Source organism: Aspergillus sydowii (genome assembly GCF_001890705.1).
Source record: "Aspergillus sydowii CBS 593.65 unplaced genomic scaffold ASPSYscaffold_9, whole genome shotgun sequence".
Lineage (NCBI taxonomy): Eukaryota > Fungi > Ascomycota > Eurotiomycetes > Eurotiales > Aspergillaceae > Aspergillus > Aspergillus sydowii.
Window position 1 is genome coordinate 162,663 of NW_024467867.1, and position 19,784 is coordinate 182,446.

General features: G+C 48.1%; 5 protein-coding genes across 5 annotated transcripts; 2 read left to right on the top strand and 3 right to left on the bottom strand.

The window, feature by feature from the left end:
• Positions 1-413: 413 nt before the first annotated feature.
• On the top strand, positions 414-1,972 carry ASPSYDRAFT_33448 (hemolysin III family protein; the record flags this gene model as incomplete). Its single annotated transcript, XM_040845095.1, has 2 exons — positions 414-593; positions 647-1,972. 2 exons carry the CDS (start codon positions 414-416, stop codon positions 1,970-1,972), a joined length of 1,506 nt encoding a protein of 501 aa, XP_040700155.1.
• An 850-nt stretch (positions 1,973-2,822) lies between these two features.
• ASPSYDRAFT_156532 (uncharacterized protein) lies at positions 2,823-12,264 on the bottom strand (the record flags this gene model as incomplete). The annotated part of the gene is made up of 5 exons (XM_040842563.1): positions 2,823-4,081; positions 4,133-8,696; positions 8,749-8,823; positions 8,878-11,927; positions 11,982-12,264. 5 exons carry the CDS (start codon positions 12,262-12,264, stop codon positions 2,823-2,825), a joined length of 9,231 nt encoding a protein of 3,076 aa, XP_040700156.1.
• A 1,505-nt stretch (positions 12,265-13,769) lies between these two features.
• ASPSYDRAFT_1135248 (uncharacterized protein) lies at positions 13,770-14,652 on the bottom strand. Its single transcript, XM_040839955.1, has 2 exons — positions 13,942-14,652; positions 13,770-13,842 (listed from the first exon to the last, which is right to left on the bottom strand). The coding sequence occupies exon 1, from the start codon at positions 14,541-14,543 to the stop codon at positions 14,052-14,054; it is 492 nt and encodes a 163-aa protein (XP_040700157.1). The 5' UTR covers positions 14,544-14,652; the 3' UTR covers positions 13,770-13,842; positions 13,942-14,051.
• A 1,394-nt stretch (positions 14,653-16,046) lies between these two features.
• ASPSYDRAFT_91614 (chitin synthase export chaperone) lies at positions 16,047-17,316 on the top strand (the record flags this gene model as incomplete). Its single annotated transcript, XM_040852516.1, has 7 exons — positions 16,047-16,076; positions 16,146-16,181; positions 16,283-16,379; positions 16,425-16,512; positions 16,570-16,663; positions 16,710-17,043; positions 17,096-17,316. 7 exons carry the CDS (start codon positions 16,047-16,049, stop codon positions 17,314-17,316), a joined length of 900 nt encoding a protein of 299 aa, XP_040700158.1.
• A 1,061-nt stretch (positions 17,317-18,377) lies between these two features.
• ASPSYDRAFT_47644 (uncharacterized protein) lies at positions 18,378-19,663 on the bottom strand. Its single transcript, XM_040847471.1, has 2 exons — positions 19,421-19,663; positions 18,378-19,315 (listed from the first exon to the last, which is right to left on the bottom strand). Exons 1-2 carry the CDS (start codon positions 19,435-19,437, stop codon positions 18,805-18,807), a joined length of 528 nt encoding a protein of 175 aa, XP_040700159.1. The 5' UTR covers positions 19,438-19,663; the 3' UTR covers positions 18,378-18,804.
• Between the last annotated feature and the right edge of the window lie 121 nt (positions 19,664-19,784).

The window sequence follows — 19,784 nt, forward strand, 5'->3', positions numbered from 1 at the left end:
GCCCTGCTGCAAGGAGAGGGGGACTTTTGCAGCTCGGAGAAGGTCGTTTGGCAAACGAGGACCGGAGGTCGAGAATTAATTAACTGAGTCTTCCCCACTCTTCCTCGTCTCTCTTCCTCCAACCTCCGGGCTCTCTCCCGCCGACTCTCCTTTCCCCTCCTCTTTGCCGACAAGGACGTCCATTCCCTTTCATGAACTCGATCTTTATCCTCTATTGTTCCGTCGTTCTTACTTAGTGTCCTTTATCCTGTTCGCACTCTTCCTGTAAGTATTGTCGTTGACTGTTTCTATTGCCGCGACGCTCGGGTACAATTACCGGCCGATATCACTCTCTAACTTCTTGAATTCAGAGATTATGTTTGATTGATTTCCCACAGGAAGGGCTCTTGTGGGTAAAATATTCCTTTTTTATCATGGCGTGCTCTGCTCAATCCGTCACTATCGAGTCCTACCTCGACAACTCGGCTTTCTCCTCGGCTTACGCTACCCCCTCCGAAGAGACCTCTCTGCTCCGGGACCGCAAGCGAAGGCACTCTTTCCATACGGCGAGGAAGCTATCTTGCGATTATGATGCAGATGCTGTATTTCTAAGAGTACGATTTCCACTTTCATGCCAGAGGACTCCCACTAACTTCTTGATAAATAGGTTGAGCTCTTCCTTGCGGAACTGGAAAGACGCCTGCACTGGATCGAACAATATCGCCGATCCCACATGGTTCAGATCGATACCAGCCTACGCAGAGCGTATACAACACTAGAAGCTGTAAGAGACCAGTGCTCCCATGCATCGGGGGAGCTGATGGGCAGTGGCAAGAAGAGGGCAAAGATTCTGGTGGAGACTTTGGAAGACCGTTATAAAGATGCGTTAGCGACAAAGGAAACACTGGAGCAAAAGGCTCAAGCGGGTGTCCGCTTAATGGAGTCTTTCCTGACAGAGCTGGAATCCCGCGCCCATGCTGTCCGGGGCCGCGGCGTCTACGGAGCTCTGGACGATGGTTGGAAGGCGGTTGATTCGAAGTTGGTTCAAGCGAAGGAAGTGATGGACGAGGGAATGGAACGGGCTCGCATGGTCAAAGATGCGCTCCGGGAAAACATCGACCAGGCTATCTTATTAGCCAAAGAGAAACGGTTAATCGCTTATTCAGAGCTGCCGGATCCATGGAGGATAAACCCTCATATTCTTTCTGGCTATCGGTTCACCTCATCGAAGGTGGAATGCTTTACCTCTATGTTCACACCCTCCAACGAACTCGTCAACATTTGGTCGCACCTAATCGGACTTATCATAGTTCTCTCCATCGCCTTCTACTTCTACCCACTGAACCCTAACTTCCACCTAAGTACTAATGCTGACATGCTCATCGCGGCCGTCTTCTTCTTTGCCGCCTGCAAATGCCTGGTCTGCAGCACCTTATGGCACACAATGAACAGCATTGCCAGCCAGCCACTCATGGAGCGCTTTGCCTGTGTCGACTACACCGGAATATCCTTCCTCGTCGCCGCCTCTATCGTGACAACCGAGTACACGGCATTCTACTGTGAACCCACGTCTCGTTGGGTCTACATTCTCCTCACAATGTCCCTAGGAATTGGCGGCGTCATCCTTCCTTGGCACCCTACTTTCAACCGCGCGGACTTTGCTTGGATCCGGGTCGCCTTCTACGTCACTCTCGCCCTGACGGGCTTTGCGCCTATCGCCCAACTAACCTATACCCGCAGCTTCGCTTGGTGCCTCTATTTCTACGCTCCCGTCATGAAAAGCATCCTCGTGTACTTCGCCGGAGCCTGTGTGTACGCCTCCCAGGTCCCGGAACGCTGGCGTCCAGGTCTTTTCGACTACTGCGGTGGCAGCCACAACATCTGGCACCTTGCTGTCCTCGGAGGCATCCTATTTCATTACCACGCCATGCAGGATCTCTTCGCCAATGCTTTCCAGCGCGCGCAGGGTGAATGCCCTAACCTTACTTCTTAACCTAATTAGACGCCATTCATCCTACGCCTAAATAATCATACCCTATCCATCATTAACGTCAACGGTTGTTTTCGGTTTCTGGATTGGAAGCGCCAACCGAGAGAATGAAACACGATGTATATACGAATTTGGCTTTGCGCTGCCCTGTACAAAGCAAATCACAGGTAATTAGACAATAGACCGTCTTCCATTTCGAATTCGAATTTGAATCTTAAATGACCCCGCTAGTTGCTTTTGTTTCTCACTGCCGGATAAGCTGCTTGCATGGCTCAAAAGAGCCCACCATGAATGGCTTGGGAGACACCTGCGGCAATCGAAAAACTAGTTGTGGGTTGATAAAGCATTTTGCATCAATGGAGTACTCTTCTTTTTTCCCCTTCTTTCTTGTTGGCTATGTCAGATATTCATACCTTTCATTGTGCATAGCTTTATTATTATTATTATCAATGGACTGACTGTCCATCTTTTTTTGAGAAAACAAATCTCTGTCTTTGGTGATAGTTGTGGTTTGGATATGCCGATGAATATACTCCACGTATTTCTGTTATTCTTGTACCATCAAGACCACTGCGGATTCGAGGTCATTTGTAGTGTGTGTTTGGTGACAGCAAGCTGCTCAATTTCTCCAGCAGGTCTATCGCTTCGACCTAGCTGAGGACATTCATGATCTATATGCAAAATAGGGGGTGCCCTCTTGTCTCAAAAATTCAGAATAATACAAAAAAGATACCATCCCGCCCATGGTCCAAATTCAAAATTACCCTGGTCGAAAGAGATACAAGAAGATCCCAGCTCCTGAAAATGTGATAAGACAAAAGGCAAAAGTATGCGTGGCACATACTGCATATATTCAGAACCGGTCCTCGGTTAACCGCCGCGCCTCCACGATAGACCCAATATGGGACCGAGAAAAGCCCTGACCTTTTGTCCGAATGCTATACCATGCTCTCAGGAAAGTTAGTGGGCTAGTGGTGAAAGGGCAATGGATTGGCCATTGGGCCTGGGTGCGCGCCTCCTTGCTCACGAAGCCCTCGCTTGTGATGGCGTCCTGAGGGATACCAAGGATATTACCGGTTTTGAACCCGAAGAATTGGCAGGCACTTTGGTATTCGGCGTAAGTGTCAAAATAAAGACTTCCGGAAAATATTTCAAGATCTCGGATGGCTTCCGGCGAGATTTGAGTTTGGAGATTTGGCAAAGATTGGCCGACTGTGAGGAAGTCAAGTTTGTTGAAGGAGCACATGTCTTTAGCCGTTCTGGGGGCATACATGTGAAGTGTAACCCTTTTGAATTTGCGGATGCTGGGCAACAGGTAGTTTGCTTCGTGGTGGCTGATAATGATGAGCATTCGATTTCTGGTGCTCGAGAGAACCCAGTGCACAGGTTTCAAAAACTCATCATCAACAGTGTTACCATCCTGCTTTATCGTATCGAGGAAGTCGAGCGAAACATGAATATCGGGCCCGACAGTGGAAGGGAGCTCGAATGCACGAGCGGATGTCCGCGATAGACATTTTTTGAATGCTGGCTCAGTGGCCTCAGATGAGAGCCAATTGGGGAATTGGCCGTGCGTGACAAAGTGCTTGATATCGGCATGCACGGTGTGATTACGTGCCTCCACGGATGGAGGACGGCGGATTTGAGGCTCTCTCTGAATCTCCTGGGTTAGCTCTCGCTCTTGTTCCTCGTAAAGAACAGTCTGCGTAGATGCGACCCCTCCCCATTTCTCAAGAAGTTCACGGACTGTTGGATCGTGTAGGGCTAATTCTCTGAGTGAAGCAATTGACCCAGGATGCTCCCCCCATGGAGCATATAGTTGAGAGAGAGACTTAGACTCAGGCTCCTGGATGCGAACCACAATATCTCCCAAGGAACTGGCACGCGTTCTAAACTCATCCCATATCTGGGCGCAGCGGAAATGCTGTAGGCCCTGCCATGCCCAGAGGGGTTGCAATTTTTCCAGCTGATCGCAAGTTTGTTCTAGCACCCACTGTACAACGTCGATGGAAGTAATAACCGCGTCATTCTTCTTCATACTATGCCTAACTTCTGGAGGTATGAAAAATACCACCGATTGGCCATTTCCCAGCTCTCGCATCCTATTGCATGCTGCTTGAGATCAGTAAGGACTGCGTATGATATTCAATGTTGGAAACTTACCTTGAACGAGTCGGTCTTTGGTTAGCCGGGGCCCAAGTGTCACTGCCGCACGATATGTGCGTGGAAGTTTGATATCAACGCCTCTTGCGTGGTGCTGGTCCAGAAAGAGCAAGCAAAGATGTAGCCGGTCGTAAAAAGGCGATGCGATGAGCCGCTCAATGTAACCTTCTCGGTCCACCACCATAGCTTCATCATTGGCATTAAAATAGATAGCAGCACGGGCCCTATCAGCTCGGACAAGAGATAACCATGTCCTCGCAACTTCTTCGTTGCTTGTCTCAAGTATTAAGGCTCCGACATCAATGATCACCTTGATATGAGGATCTTGGTCATTTATAAGATGCAAGAGCCCGTTCACCGGAAGCTGACGACCATCATTATCTTCTGCAAGGATACACTGCTTATTATCTTCATGGAGGAGCTGGCTTAGAACCATGGCGTTGGTATGAAGGAGATACGGTAAATCTTTCTGGGGCATTGACTTTGGCAGCAAGTATCGATTATCATTTGTTCCACTGAATCCGGTCGTAAGTGGCCCAGGCGGCTTCGAGGGAATGTCCCATGCAGACAACGACAGTTTGAAAGGGAATCCCTTTGCCTCTTTGGGAAAGACAATTTTGGCAAGGAAGAAGTCAATGATCCCTTTCTGGTACTGGAGATGCTGGTATAAGGTTCCCTGGAACGTGTGATCATCCTCCAAATTGACCCCATTGAAGGAGTGTAGACCCTCGGGCAGTCCGTCCCGATTCCGTGTAATCCAGCGCTGATATTCAGCTCCAGGATCATTCTCTTTCATCAGGAAATAGAAACATTGTCGAACTTGTTCTTCGGTAAGACCCTCATAGTAATAACTCAGGTACGTCAATACCAGCGCAACATCCGCGTGCCCGAACTCAGAATTTTCTGATGGCACCCCCTTGGCCCTAAATGGCACCGCTGACAAGCATCGTGAGGGATGAAGGCCGTAGTCCACAAGCCAGCGCTTGCTTGCTAGTACAAAGCGTAGTATACCGTGAGCAAAAAGACCCCTTAGGACCAGGAGTTTCTTGAGGACTATACTATCCTTGAAGGTATTCCGTACTATCCTCTCATCTGCATCGTTGGTCTCAAGGAGAGTTATGAAATTCAACACACTCTTTTGCGTTGAGTCTGCCCACTCCGTGAATGATACCCCTGGAAGCTCTCCACGGCTGATAGCTTTGGTGACTCCCTGAAGCAGACGATCTGGGGCGCCCTCGCTCAAAAAATGGATAAGAGGATAGCGGATATCCCGCTGTTCGATTTCCAAGCTCTTTTGGTCTTCCGACTGCAAGGCCCCGACTTGTTTTGCTACCAACTCAAGGACATATTGGATAATGCCCCAGCGATCACTTTCCCCATCGACATTCTGCTGATTGCCTCGTGTGTATATTAATTGGAATTTGGGATCCAGGATTTCGTCACTCTCGTCAATGATAGTGCGACAGCTATCCTGCAGTGATTGCTCTATGTCAACGAGTCCCAGCGCATTATCGCTCGGTGCGAGATCCAGCCCGACAAGTCGGAACGAGAGTAGCTGCTCTGGAAGTGCGATAAGAATTCCTCGATTTTGCTGGCATTCGCTATAGGTTGCCTGTAAGGTCTCTATAGTGCTTTTGTCAATGCGTGTATTTCGTGAAAACGGAACATAGTAAATTGGACGGTTCAGTAGACCCCCAAGGCGCTGAGAGAGAAGATTGATACTTTGTCGCAGCAGCGGTTTCAGCACTACAATGCGAACCATCTGGGCCACATTTGCGAGATACGCTGCAATCATCGGTGTAATAATAGTCGTTTTACCTTCCCCCATGTTCAACTGCAGGACGCAGTTCTCGTTAGATTCTGGTGCTATCATTCTCTGTGCGACATTTGCCTGGCGTTTCCTGATTGTCATATTTCCCTCGACTTCCAAAAGTAGCCAATCGGGAATCCTTGATGCCTCCCACCCTTCGCAGCCTACTGTCTCTGCTTCTCTGTAGAACGTATTGACATCTTCATTGTCAAAATGCTCTAAAAGTCTTTCGTATCGGCGCAAAGAAACGATGGCCTTTGCAAACATCACAAGTATATTTTTCCAGGATGGAGGGACGGAATCCCACTTATCAGCCGCGAGAAACGACAGAATAGACAAGACATTGATAGACGGCCGAAATACGGCACTGCCTATGGCCTTCCAGCTACTGTCCATCGTTGTTAATGCCAAAACAATCTGACCCCAGAGGATGTCTCGTTGCTCTATGGCGCGTTTGTGATGCTGGACAAGAATGTCTCTCTCAATGGGGAGTCCCGCAGATGCACAGGGCAAGCGCACTTTGCTTAGTGCTCCCAGGCTATCTGAAAGAGTATGCGCATATTGTCGACGCAGGCTCTTGGTACTTTTGCGAAGACCCGAGATCAAGGACTGGAGATTATCAATAGGGCCCCTATCAGAAGATGCAGGCATTTGAGGTCTCTGACATTGGAAGGGTGTTTGATCTATGTCCATTGGAGAAGGAGCATTTGACGAATGTAACATATCTTGGAGACTTGGGGCCTGCCAGGGATTTGACCGAGCACAGATCAAGGGCCGACACTGCGGAAGAGCAGGTGGTATTGTTGGGAGGTCCGGAAGTGGAGATGTAGGCACCGTGTCTAGCTTCTGTTGTACGAACTCAATAAACTGATGAAATTGGACATCTCTGTTAAACTTTTTGAACAGAATATCACAGGCATTCATGCTCTTGACTTTCCAGGGCTCCATATTGGTAGGCCGTTGGAGAACTTCGCATGGCCACTGTCGGGTTATTTGGCTTGCTAGGGCTTCGATTTCCTGTTTTTTCATCGTTTGGTACTTCCTTCTCCGTTCAGAACGCTTTGTTTCTTTTTCGTTTCCCGATAGATTCTTCATGCTGCCCCTAGGATTGGGTTTTTGAGGCGGATAGTTGTTAGCTATCTCATCTTTGACTTTTGACCTGTCAATGTCTTGCCCCGGTGCTAGGCCCAACTGGACTGGCCCTTGGAGCAATTTTTGAGGGATTTCGGGAAAATATCCAGCGAATGCAATTGTTAAGAGATGACGCAGCTGCAAGGTTGGTACTGAGTTACCAAAGGCAATCGTGCAAAATACTGAAATCAGCTCGTATGTTCCCGATTCCCGGTTGCGCGAGCGGCACTGGCTGTATAAAGAGCCCCATAGATGTTGAATCTGCGATTCCATGAGTGAAGTATATGTGTGTTGATCTGGCGTAAGTATTTTCATGTAGATATTACCCCACCCCTTGACTGTATTGAAAAAAGCTTCTTTTTGACTTGCATTGGAGGGCCAATCTCGTATAAGCGCAGCAATCTCATACACACGACGGCTTCGATCACTAACACAGTCACCCCGGTCTCGCGAATTATATTCGGATGGCATAAGATTTTCGGAAGACTTCATATCTAAGCCAGTGGAATTGTTCGAAAACTCAGGCCGATGGAACCGGGAATGATGAAGTCGTGCTCTATCGAGAAGGTGAATGTCTCCACGATCAAGTCCTGATGGTAGCTCCTTCTTCGAACTATGTAGTGCAGCAAACTTGGCCGTGTGATTGAAAATATCTTGAGTAATTACCCTGAAGTCATCATGCTGTGCTAGTTCACCTATTTGTGGATTCCAAATAACCCTTTGCATGACTTTCATTCCAGGCGGGTGGTACTGGCGTCGCGGGGTTAGAGATGCGATAAGCTCCAGTAGATGAATGCAATCACCATCTAAAGGAAACGAGCTTTTCATTCGGGCTTGTCGGAGTATACGAAGAGCTTCCTCGGTTCCAGATCGGTTTGTTGCAGCATCGGGAAGCACATAGGTAGTAACGGCGTGCAAATAAGCTTGATATAATGCACCTACCATACCGGAGCTGTCTGAAAGCATTCCAAGTGATCGGTCAAAAAAGTAGTGGAAATACTTGACGCGTGAGCCACACAGGGGGTCTATCGACACTTGGCTGTATAATGCTTCTTTGCTGATTCTCACTGTTCCGTAAGGGACCAACACCGTACGGTGACGCTGACCAGTTTTGCCGCGTAGAACAAGTTTGCTGAATAGGTTGGAAAGGCATCCAATGTCTTGATTCTGATCAACTATGGCATTATGCTCCCGACATTCTAATGCACCATCAGCATTGACAAAGAAACTTAGGTGCAGGCGGACCAGTTTAGCCTCAATTCTGCTGTCCTGGGTTGAAGTGATTTGGATGTGCTTAAGATGGTCCAAGCGAGACAGAACATTTGAAATCTGTGCAAAGAGGCCGCTGTGAACATCAATCAGCACCCGTTGTCCCTGTCTAGTCCTTGGAATCTCTCCATTTTGATGTTTATAGAATGTACGCCAATTCTTCGGATTCGGCTCCCAGACTTGATCAAGAGGTCGGAATTCAATTTCTCCTGTATTTAGATCCAACCAGTGCGCAAATTTCGTTATAAGCGAGTCTGGAAAGTCTTCAGCTAAGACGTCATGTGGTATTAACTGCAGGGTGTGGTCTGCCATCGTTTTAACCACAAGCTGATCTCCTTCGAGAAGAAAATAAACCTATACATATGAATGTTAACACGGAGTCTGGCCGAATAGGAGGATGACCCACAATGGTATTCCCAAACCGTTGCGTTGATGCAAACCTTGTACCCTTTCTACGGCAAGAGACCACAGAAATAGTTTGCTATAGTAAGTGAGTGAGTGCAATTTGGAAGAACTAGATACTGGATCTCCCTACCGCGCCAAAGTGCCGTTGGAATAATGGATGTCTGGTGTACTCCTCCGGAAGGCGCTTTGGCCGTTCATTGTTAATCAGGAGCTCGCCACTCAGTATATTATAATGAGCTTCTTGTGTATCCCCGTCAGCGGTCAACAACGATTTATTTGTAGCCCACCTCTGGTTATCTCCAGGAGCGAAGCACCAGGGTGATGAAATCTGAACGTGGTTGGTGACTTGTTGAATAGCAACATTAAGAGCCGACGGGTGCTTAATGATGAGTTGTGATACTTGCTTCTCAGCATTACAGAGAATCCTTGTGCCATGAAGAACCAATGCTCTAGTCTCCAAAGATTGGCTCTCGATTGGCTGAGGCGTATTATCAAAGAGCACAATTGAAGATCTCAACAGGAACTGCAAGTCTTCTTCGCTTTCAAGGACCCTCGCAAGAAGTCTATCCTCAGCGGAAAATGTCAAAAGACAGATTCCCCCGATCCTGAAAAGTAATGACAATCGTGAATCATTTCCAGCACCTATTTTGGCATCAAGAGCCGTCTTAATCCTTGTGCACCAATCTATCGCGACCTTCCTGCAACGCCTGAGGAAGGATGATGCGCGCTCGACAGCTGACGTGGGACACAGACTTAGAACTCGGGCACCTAAGATGACGACTGTGTGTAGAGTATAGTGTTCATTCCAGTTTGCCGAAATGATGCTTAGCCTATGCTCGAGAGACTCTAAAAGTCTGTTAACGGAGGTGAGCTCTTCAAAAAACACATGAGCTTCGCCAAGTTGCGTTCCGGACACATGGGAGCCAAGCTCCCATGCTGCTTGACATAACAATTTGTGAACCGAGCTCTCATTCATCGAGAAAGAGAGAGATACCAGTTCTCGGGTTATATTGTACCATTGTAGGCGCTCGCCAGCACGGAGATGGCCGAAGGCGCTCATCTCCTGGAGCGTTATCTTTGGGTGGCAGTTACGTTGGTCTGCGAGTACCTTGTTCTGATTATGCTGACATGACTCGACAGCATACTGAAGGCCGGAATATTTTGGGTCGTTGAGCGTGAGGGTGCATAAATGGTTGAAGGTTGGGTACTTTTGAAGCTTGAATCTTCCTGCAACCCATACTTCTCTCTCCGTATCCCATAGCGAGAGGTTGAAAGGATTGGAAACCGCAATCGTGTTGAAAGTAACTGGGAATCTCTGGGTTTTATAATGAGTATTCAGCCATGATTTTGTGGAAGAAGCGAGGGTCAACCTCTGGCCCCATTTGGCAGCAAAACTTTGCGTGGCTGGGTACTCTAAAATATTCATTTCCATCCTTGAGGGCACCCTTGTCTGAGGCCTACCGTAGTCGTCCACAATTTTCCAAGTGATATCTCGCCATTTAGCAAACCAGTGAGGGCAAACAAGTTCAAAAACAACATTCTTAGCCTTATCCTCATCGCGAAGAAGTGGCCACTCATGGACTTGGATATTCAGTTTTTGCGCTTCAGTTTCCAAAGAACACTTATGGCAAGAGGTAGAGTGAGTCTCATTATCCCATTCATCCAGATCGGAATCATGAGTGAGGTTTGATGCTTCGCTGATGAGGTCTTGATATTTTTTTGACTGCTTTCCCCATTCTATGCGCAAAGCCTCCCGTTCCTGTGTGGCAAGTTTTTCAATCATTTCAAGAACTTTTCTATGCTTCCGGGTTTTATCCACATATCGAACGGCGAACGTGTCGGGACCGGGGTCAGAAAAGATGCTCTTGTAAGAGCTACCATGTGGCTTCCTTGAACGGATATAATCCTCGACTTGTCGTGCTCGTTGCATTTGATGAAAGAGAGGAAGAAGTAGCGGCTCAACGAGCTTCTTAGACAGCCCTGGCGAATACTCCTTAAGGATAGGACAGAAGCGGACACAGAGACTATCAAGGGCTACCCACAATTCCAGCAAAACGAGAAGCATCAGAGAAGATGCATCTCGCATCTGAGCATATTTTTTACTTGCAAATTCGGAGTATTTCTCGATGAGATCTGCAAGATCACAGCAAACTTTGTCCGTTGGGCTGGTGTTCGCATGCCACTCTTGTAGCTCAGTTTCTACCCAAGCCTCAAAGTCAAGTAGCGAGAGAATATCGTCGTCTTCTAGCTTCGGAAGGCCGGTTGTTTGGCGCTTCTTTCGCGTTTTGTGCTCTTTATTGAAAGTCGATGAACGCTTGTCTGGTGCGCGGGACTTCATTGCATTATCTATGTAGTCTCTGGAATTTTTTAGCGATGTTTCCAAGTCACATTCTTGCAACGGCCCAAACGAATGGGAAATAGTCGTGGACTCAGGGGTCTGAATGCGGGCACGTCGCCGTTGCAAATGCTGTAGAATTGCTTCATCGGTTTCCATTACTCGCTTCATCACAGTTTCAAAAACTTTACCTTGCAGTTTATACGTGCGGCGAGCGACTTTGGCTCGGATAATGGCGAGAATGTCAGCGATGTTGGCAAGTTCTAGGCTCTCAGCCTCCTTTCCGATCTTAACCGAAAGATAAAGCATAAAATTTTTATATTCCGCGTAGCCCTCATTGTCTGGGAAGATGCGATAGAGGACTGTTTGGAGGGCAACTTTTATCACGAACCATAGGGGTGAACGTCGCCATGGTAGTTTGGTGTCCTCATAAATGACATCGTCACGCATGTGCTTTTCAAAGGACTTCCAGACATTGTGTTCTCCGAATGCTAAAAGCTGGGCCATTAGTCCCTCGGTGACCAAACCAGGGTTTACAGTATCTCGGATCTCCTCGATACAATCTCGCGACTGGGTGGCCTTGGGACACATTTCACGGACAGACTCCAGGTTTAGACGACAGAGGTTATGAGCCAAATATTTGCAGAAGGCAGTTTGGTTGATCATCGAGGCAGGGATAGCCACACTCTGGCCCGGAAAACAACGAATAAGAGCGCCTGTGGCCTTGAGGATAGCAGCTGAGGTGGCGGTTACCTCAAAAGCATCAATAATGACATTGTCGCGGGCACTATCATAATGTGCAAGCCATCCACAGTTTTGCGCACAGACGTATAGTGCAACAGCTCCTATATATGGTCAACGTAAGTAACTTACTTCCCAAATGGTATGGAATAAGTTACCATTAATTTTCAAATCTTTTATATGGCGCACAAGAAGATCTTGATGGCGGTTGAGATCATCCGCTCCGGCATCGACTGAGAGCCACAGTTCAAGCATATTGGCAACCGGCTCCCATTTGTCTTGGATATCTGGCGGTCTCTCTTCCACAAAGGAGACAAGGGTGTCTTTTACAAACTTTATCATCCCGCTCTCAAGGCGCTTTTGTTCGCGTTCAGGTTCTCCAGGTAATTTTGGAGGGAAGACGACATGGTGAAAGATGTACCGAAAGACTTCAGGATCCATGATGGCGAGAGATGGAGGAGAAGGGGTATTATGGTGGTCCATGGACGTTTGAGTTAAATCGATTTTCCTTAGGTAGATGGGGCGTAAGTAAGAAGGCACGCCGAAGAGTGAGGTTATTTGGGAAGATGACAAAAAAAAAGGGGGAGTATAGTTCGAAGCAGGGTAAATATAAGAAGAAAGAAGATCAAGAAGAGATTTTGGGAGGAATTTCGGGAATTAAGAAAACAGTTGGAAGATGTAGACGGAGGGTTGAGTATCAGAATGTCGATAGATGTGAGGATATACGAGAAAAGAGCTTGGAAATAGAGGATACTGGCGAAGCAGAAAAGACGTACGGAGACAGAGAATATAGGAACTGGAGTAAGTAGAGGACAAAGGGGAGTATATGAACGGAAATAGAGATATAGAAGCGGGACGGAAGGATAAGGCAGAAGCAGTAAGGAAAGAGATGTAAAAGCGATGTTAAAGGACTTTGGTGTAGAGAAGAGGTCAAAAAATGTAGGAAGAGAGGTAGATATAGATGTGGGAGTAGAAGAAAAGGTAGGAAAGGGGGGAAGGAGGTTATAAAGAAGAGGCTACGGTAAACGTGACGAAGTAAAGAGAAGAGAGCCTCAAAATATAGGTAAGAGAGAGAGGTGATCTTAAGATGGAGAAGTTGAAGTAAGAGGAGGTGGAGGTGAGGCTGGAGAAGATGCAGAAAAGGAGGGCACGGAGTACAAAGTGGAAGATAGGTCGAACTAAGAATGAAACGAACCGAACTGAGAATGAAAATGAGCGTTGAACGTTGAATCGGCAGAAGCTAAAAGATCAAAGTTGGGGAGCATCGAACTTGGTCTCGATTTCATCCAATATCAGCACCGAAATGGGCGAGGATTCCGTATACAAAGTGCCGTCGAAATGAAACCAAAACGGCAGACCCAGCGGTAGCTAACCATTGATTGCAGGTACGAAGGAACCTGAACCAGCCTACCTGAATGCCAGTTACTTTCTGGCAATGAATATTGATAGAGAAGGTTTGATCTCAGACCATTTGCATTCGATCAGCGTCAAGTCGCTACTCTGGGTGCTTGTCTATGCCCCAGTTCAAAGCGGATATAAACGACATCATTGAACATTCCGGGTTTCTATGATGATAACGGCTGCTATCAAAATAAGTGCCTCGTCTTCCCTAGCATTCTCAGTAAAGTCTTTTGATACTCCCATGGGCTGACAACCAGACCTGTTATACCGAAGCGCCAGCACATGTACATTCGCATTCTCCATCGCAACGGAAGGCGTGGTGAGCTACGCAAGACCATATGAGCAAGCCAGCCATCCGCCATTCTCACCCAACGCCGAGAAAGGTGCCCACAGGCTTATAAACCGTCATCATGAACAGCTGGCAGGTAGGACCCATGCTTCTAGCCGAGAAGACCCAGAGTACTGTTACTACTGTTTTTGTTGTTTCCGCGCTTTTTGCTCTTCGTTTTCATGCCGTGATGCTACACTTGTGACTCGCATGACTTAGAACAAGCCTTTTTGTGAGCAGATCATGCCAATATGATATGGCATGGGAAGAGTGAATCAAAGGCAGCGCATCTATGAGCCAAATCAGCTTCTCCACCGGTTTCGAGTTTAGCATGAGTCGGTCGGAGTTGGGCGCCGCTAGCAGCAATCCATCCAATGAGACAGGCTTACCTTGATGTATACAGAACAGAGATGGGGCTCTAGATGTATAGTTGGATAACAACGACCAACCTAGGAACGGCGCAGAGATTTGCACCAAAAGGCAGTATAAAGACGAAGAGCTACCATCTACATCGTTCTGTATCACGGCAGAAGGGGACGGATGTTTGACTGCTTCGAAGACCAACCTGATGTCTTGCTAGGAGCCGAGGACGTGGCCATACGGGAGGAGCGTTTGCTGCTTTGGTAAGTTCCTCCATCGTCTGGCCGTCCGCCTGTTTCACACAGACAAACCATGGTATCCAGGCCGCCCTCGGGAGCATCGAGTCAGGCAGGTTCTCCACGTCTGCTTGGTTCCGCGCCGCGGTGGATAAAAAGTGTCCCTCATGTCGCAGCTGTGCCAGACTGGAACGGGGTTCAACGGCTGGCGAGCACTGGATGGAGAGTTGGAGACGATGTTGAAGAGAAGTACCGGGCATATGACGTGCAAATATGAAACGACCTAGCAGAAGCTGGCTACGATTTGGCCCCCGTCTCTGACTCTGAAACATTCTAGAACCTCCCACTGTGGAAAATACAAGTGCTGAGATTGATAGCATGAAGGGTTTGCACATAGTAAGCCAATGGCATTTACAAAAGCAACGGTGGTTCGTCTCAACTCTCAAACCCTCGCCCTTTCGAGTTTCGACAAATAGTTGCTTCAAACCTCCGAGAGGTCAAGAGGTAAACTGCGCCGTGTTGACCCCTAGAATGTATAGCTCACATATCGGCCCGAGCCCTCGCGACGTTGCTCAGGAGATAAGCTATCTAGATCGCTTCCTCATGCTCACTATTTAGACCCTTATCGTCCATCCCCTCCTAACATCTGTTGCCAGGCGAACACCGGACATATGTAAGGCACTGCAGAGTCCATATCGCAACTCCTGCGCCACAAGCCGAAGCCATAATCCGGAGAAGACGCAAGGGGCCAGACCAGACCGATCACCCGAGTGCCAATGGACGAGCCACCAAACCCTGCGGCCGACGTACGCGGAGACACAAACTTTCGCTTCTAAGGAGGTCTAAATAATAATTAGGGCCTTGTAGCGATCTGCAGCTTGCCGAAATCTCATACATCGGGATGCACGGAATCTGCAACCGGACCAAGGGTGGATGGTGATGACGCTGTTGCTGGGGAGCGGAGAAAGCCGAGGACAGAGTAATCCGGTGCACTAGTTTGAATATACTGTACCATGGTGCTGCGGAGCATTGAGCCGGACATCCGGGTTAGGCTGTAAGAATAAGTGTCGATGCGCATTTGCCACGCTCAGGCACCACTGAACCAGAGAAACAAGAATAGAAACTGCCCGGTCGGCATCCATGGATGATGGGAAAGTAGAACCGTGGATGCAACAACCAAGTTCTGTCAAGGGGCCAAATAATGGCAATTCAGGGGCGGAGATGTAGAAAGCCATAGTATCTGTAGAGAAACTGGGTTAATGACGCCAATCCCTGCAGCACGCAGGGAAGCGGTCCATTGGAATTGAGTTGCTGGCTGTGAGAGCCCAGTGGGAAATTGCTGCGCCATCTCGTGTTTCCCCTCCCAAGTACCAGGACGATCATCACCAACTGCCAACTTCGCTCGCTTCTCGCCTGCTTTATTTCCCTGCTTTCTTCCCCCGTCTATATACGACTCTGGTCCGGAATCTTCGTCTCTTGTTCGATCCAGCCTCGTGGTCTCTCGTGAGTCGGACAGTTTGGGGACTTTTCGGACCGCGACTCCTTTTCCAGCCTCCGTCACGATCGGTTTCAGACCGACTCCTGCACTTCGTCCCTCAAATCCGATCTGTCCGCTGCCCAACTGCCTCTGCAACGTGTGCCTCGCATCTTGACAGCCAATTCCACCCGTCAATAAACCACAACGGTTTCTTCCCCGACATCATAACAATCGTTGCGCATCCAGATCTTTAGCGGCGCGATAGAGACTGATTCGCTGGTCGTGGGTCCACCAGGCGAATTCGACCTTGACCTCGACCTCGATTTCAGGTTTCAACTTAAACCAGGCCCATCGCTCCACGCTCAAATCCTTCTCATTATTTCCTTGCATGGTTATTGTTTGATTTCAGCGTTCGCAAGCCATGGGTTCGACTCAGTTCGGGAATTTCAACGTGAGTTGCGGCTCAACCCACATGCTGCATGCCGTGATGATGAACTGACGCATTCTCCGCCCAAAATAGGACTTTTGTCGCGATTCTACCCTTCCAGTCTGCAATGTGTGTTAACCAACATTCCCCCCCGCCCTCCCACCCCAGTCCGACGCAGAATCCTTCGTATCGAAAGTCTATCTGTTGCTAACCACCATCATTTTCAAAAGCTTTTCGTATCCAACAACCAGCCTCCTAACGATGCATTTAATGGGTGTACGCTCGTTGGAATCCCACTCAGCGGTGACCGGAATCTTGCGAACCTCGGTATGACATGTCGTTTTCTCAAAAGACCTTCGCTCACTTCAATAGGGTCTATATTGCTCGCGTTCATAAGTATCCTTGTCTCGTTGGTTTTGATATGGCGATCGGATCGGAAACAAGCCGCTGTTGGGCGGAGGTACGTGGTTTCGGCATGTTCTCGGAGAATGCAACAAATACTGATGAGGATATACAGGGAAATGCAGTTATTCCTGCTGGGCTTTGTCATCATCGAGATTTGCGAAATATTTACCGTCGGTGGTTTTCCCCTTGACGATAATGTCCGAAAGGTACGACTTTTCCGAAATTTATGTTGAATTGCCTAACATCCTGCAGGGATTCTCAGCAGTTCACGTTGCTGCGATTACAGCGACCTGCTGGATTCTTTTCCTAAACGCCTTAGTTGGCTTTCAATTTCTCGACGATGGAACCCCTGCTTCATTAGGGCTGTTCCTCTTTTCTGCCGGGGTTTTATTCATTGGTACGGGGTACATCGCCTTGGACACTGCTTTCAACTGGACCAACACATTTGTGACGACCGAGGCCAACAATTATCGAAACATCGCGCTCTATGTATTATACCAGCTCTTCCCGCTTGTTTGTCTGTTCGTATTCTTTGTCCTGGAAGCATACCTAGTGGTTCGCATACTGGGGGAATACCGACCAATGCGTGCGTATACATTCTCCTGTTAAAACGAACCAATTCATCTGACCGAATATAGTGTATCTTGTCGCAACTACGATTCTTTTCGCCATTGGCCAAATATTCAACTACGTTATCAGCACCCACCTCTGCTCGGCAACAAGCGGAAAGATCAACGGCGCGTTGTTCGAGACTCTTTTTACATTAATCTCGGTTGTTGTGCTTTGGATTTTCTGGAGCAGCATCACAGAAGATGACTGGCCCATGCCAATGTCGCAACCCGTGCCGGGATACAACTAATTTTTAACGCGCCTAATTGAAGACTAAAAACGAAAAGACAAAAAAAAGCACGTTCTATTATGAGAGTGTCGTTCTCTCGCTGTCCTCTCCAACACAACATCACTATCTCTTGCGATAGTTTCACTCGCTTGATACCCAACCCACAACGTCTCAACCTGATACTACGAAGACGCATTGAAATTTAAACGCATATTTCTCGCTATTTCACCGCCCATGTTTCCACGATCGTCTTGGATGTGCCTATGTGCCACGACATCTGCCGTTTCGAACTATTTATTGTTTTACCCGGGCCACGTGGTTTGTCAGTTGGAATGGTGTGGCGGAATTTAGGTTGGACTTCGTCCACTGGACCTAATTGGCACTGCCCATCGTCAGTAGGCCTGGGTTTAGATATGATATCCGTACGGTTCTCTCCTTTGCTGCTTTTTGAGTTAGATACCTATTTCGCGATGTATGTAGTAAGTAGTTAGTAATGAATAACCGATATTTGTAGCTTCGAGCTGAGTTTTGATTATGATATTTGTATATAGCCCTAGCAACGATCCAGGCACTGGACAATATCATAGAAAGAAATATCATATACGATCTCACCGAGTCATACCACAGAAATGAATGACCTCAATTGAGGAGGAACAGATCAATAGGGTAAAAGGCGGGCGCAATCCGCGTTGTATATCTTAACCTTGAAGCTAAAGGGTCTTAGCTAGAAACTTAAATGGGGTCAAATGAGACCTTTTACGCATTTCTAAGCCTGTTAGCAGCTCTTGCTAACGCATGGCGGGCACTGGATAGCAAGTTAGGGTTACCGCCACAGGATCAGCATCTGCACAGCTCGGGGCCCAGGGTAAAGTACCCTCGGGGTGAAGCACACCACGAAGTACACCATACGAGCTAAGTCAAAACCACCGGCAAAGCATGGCGTTTTAGCCCAAGTCGCCAATTCTCCCAACACGTATACTCCGCTGGCACCGTCGCTTTGATAATCGTGGATTTATGGGATTAGGTTTGGCACAAATAAGGAACACTCATGTTTTCCGCCGAGGCTGCCGTTGTAGAAGAGTGTCATATTCACCATTGGAAGATATGCAGGATCTCGTACTTGTTGTTTCTAGTTTTCAGGTGGGTTTTATGCTCAGTCGAGTTTACGGCAATGAGTTATTGCGTTGGGTCGGGGGCGTAATCAAGAGACAAACTTGCCTGGTGGTATGATTTCAAAACGCTTGAGCTTCAAATGCACTTAATTGGATGTGATGTACATGGAATTGATGCTGTGCTAGGAAAACAACGTACTATTAGTTGCGCATACCCAAGCTCAGTACGGCGAACGTGTCTGTCGAGACCAATCCGACACGGTGAAAATGGACAATATATAACACTCATCGCCAGTTATGACAAATACACGCCTATGCCAAAGAAGAAAAAAAAGCCAGACAGGAATCTCATGCTCGTCATAAGCCTTTTATGTACGGTCACTGATTTGATACCATATCATATCCGGACCTTAACATCAACACAAGGGAGCGTCCATTCCCGCCTCCCAACTAGACTCCTCAGCCATTCCAGCCCAAATCCCGTCAGTTCGTCAGCGGTGGTCGCTGCTGGCGTCGCTGACGAAGGACAAGAGCCGTCGCCCGCGGATAGTCGTTTTTGAGTCTCGTCGACCACAGCTCCGGCAAGTGCTTTCGCGGTGTTATTTACCGTGTCGAAGACATAACCAGCTAGCGACTCGTTTTCCATACCGAGGAGAGTAGGAGAGGTGTTTTGTGAAGTGGTCATGTTGAAACCGTCTGTGCCATCGTAAGGCGTGTACCGCGGGGCGAACCAGTCAGCGCGGAGATTGAGGAAGCAGCGGTCGGACCAGTTGCAGGTTGACGCGAAGAGAATGACAAGGAGGGCGGAGCAGTAAATGCATGGTCGGTGGAGGAGGTAGGTGAGGGTTACGAAAGAGATGAGGAAGAGCGGGGAGGCGTTAGTTGGGATGAAGAGGAGGGGGAGCCAGCTGCGAGATCCTGTTAGTTTGGCTTCTACATTTCTGAGCGACCATCAACGGGGCGCGGTACGGTGGACAGAAGGGTAAGATGCCCGCCTGCCTCTAGCGACTTACCTCCTGAGACAGAACATGTTGAGAGAGCGAGTCCGATGCTGGATGATGAAACAGGCGGAAAGCCGCCGGTGTTGGAAAATATGAGAAATGTCACCGCGCAGTAAGTGCTGCAGTGGAAAAGGGGTTTAACTTGGATCTGTTGCACAGGGGAGATGACACGAATGAACTCGGAATTGACAGTCAGTCCATTTTGAGAGGCCGTGTTGACTGTTTCAAAACTTTGCTCTTGTCGGCCGATGATGTCGATGAATTCTGTGGTCACTGCGGGTTGGCTTGGCGCCACAGTTTGTAACTTACGGAGTCCAAAGTTACAGTACAGTCAGCCTCAGCGAGCTCCAGCCACACAGCGCTTGAATCTGCAGTT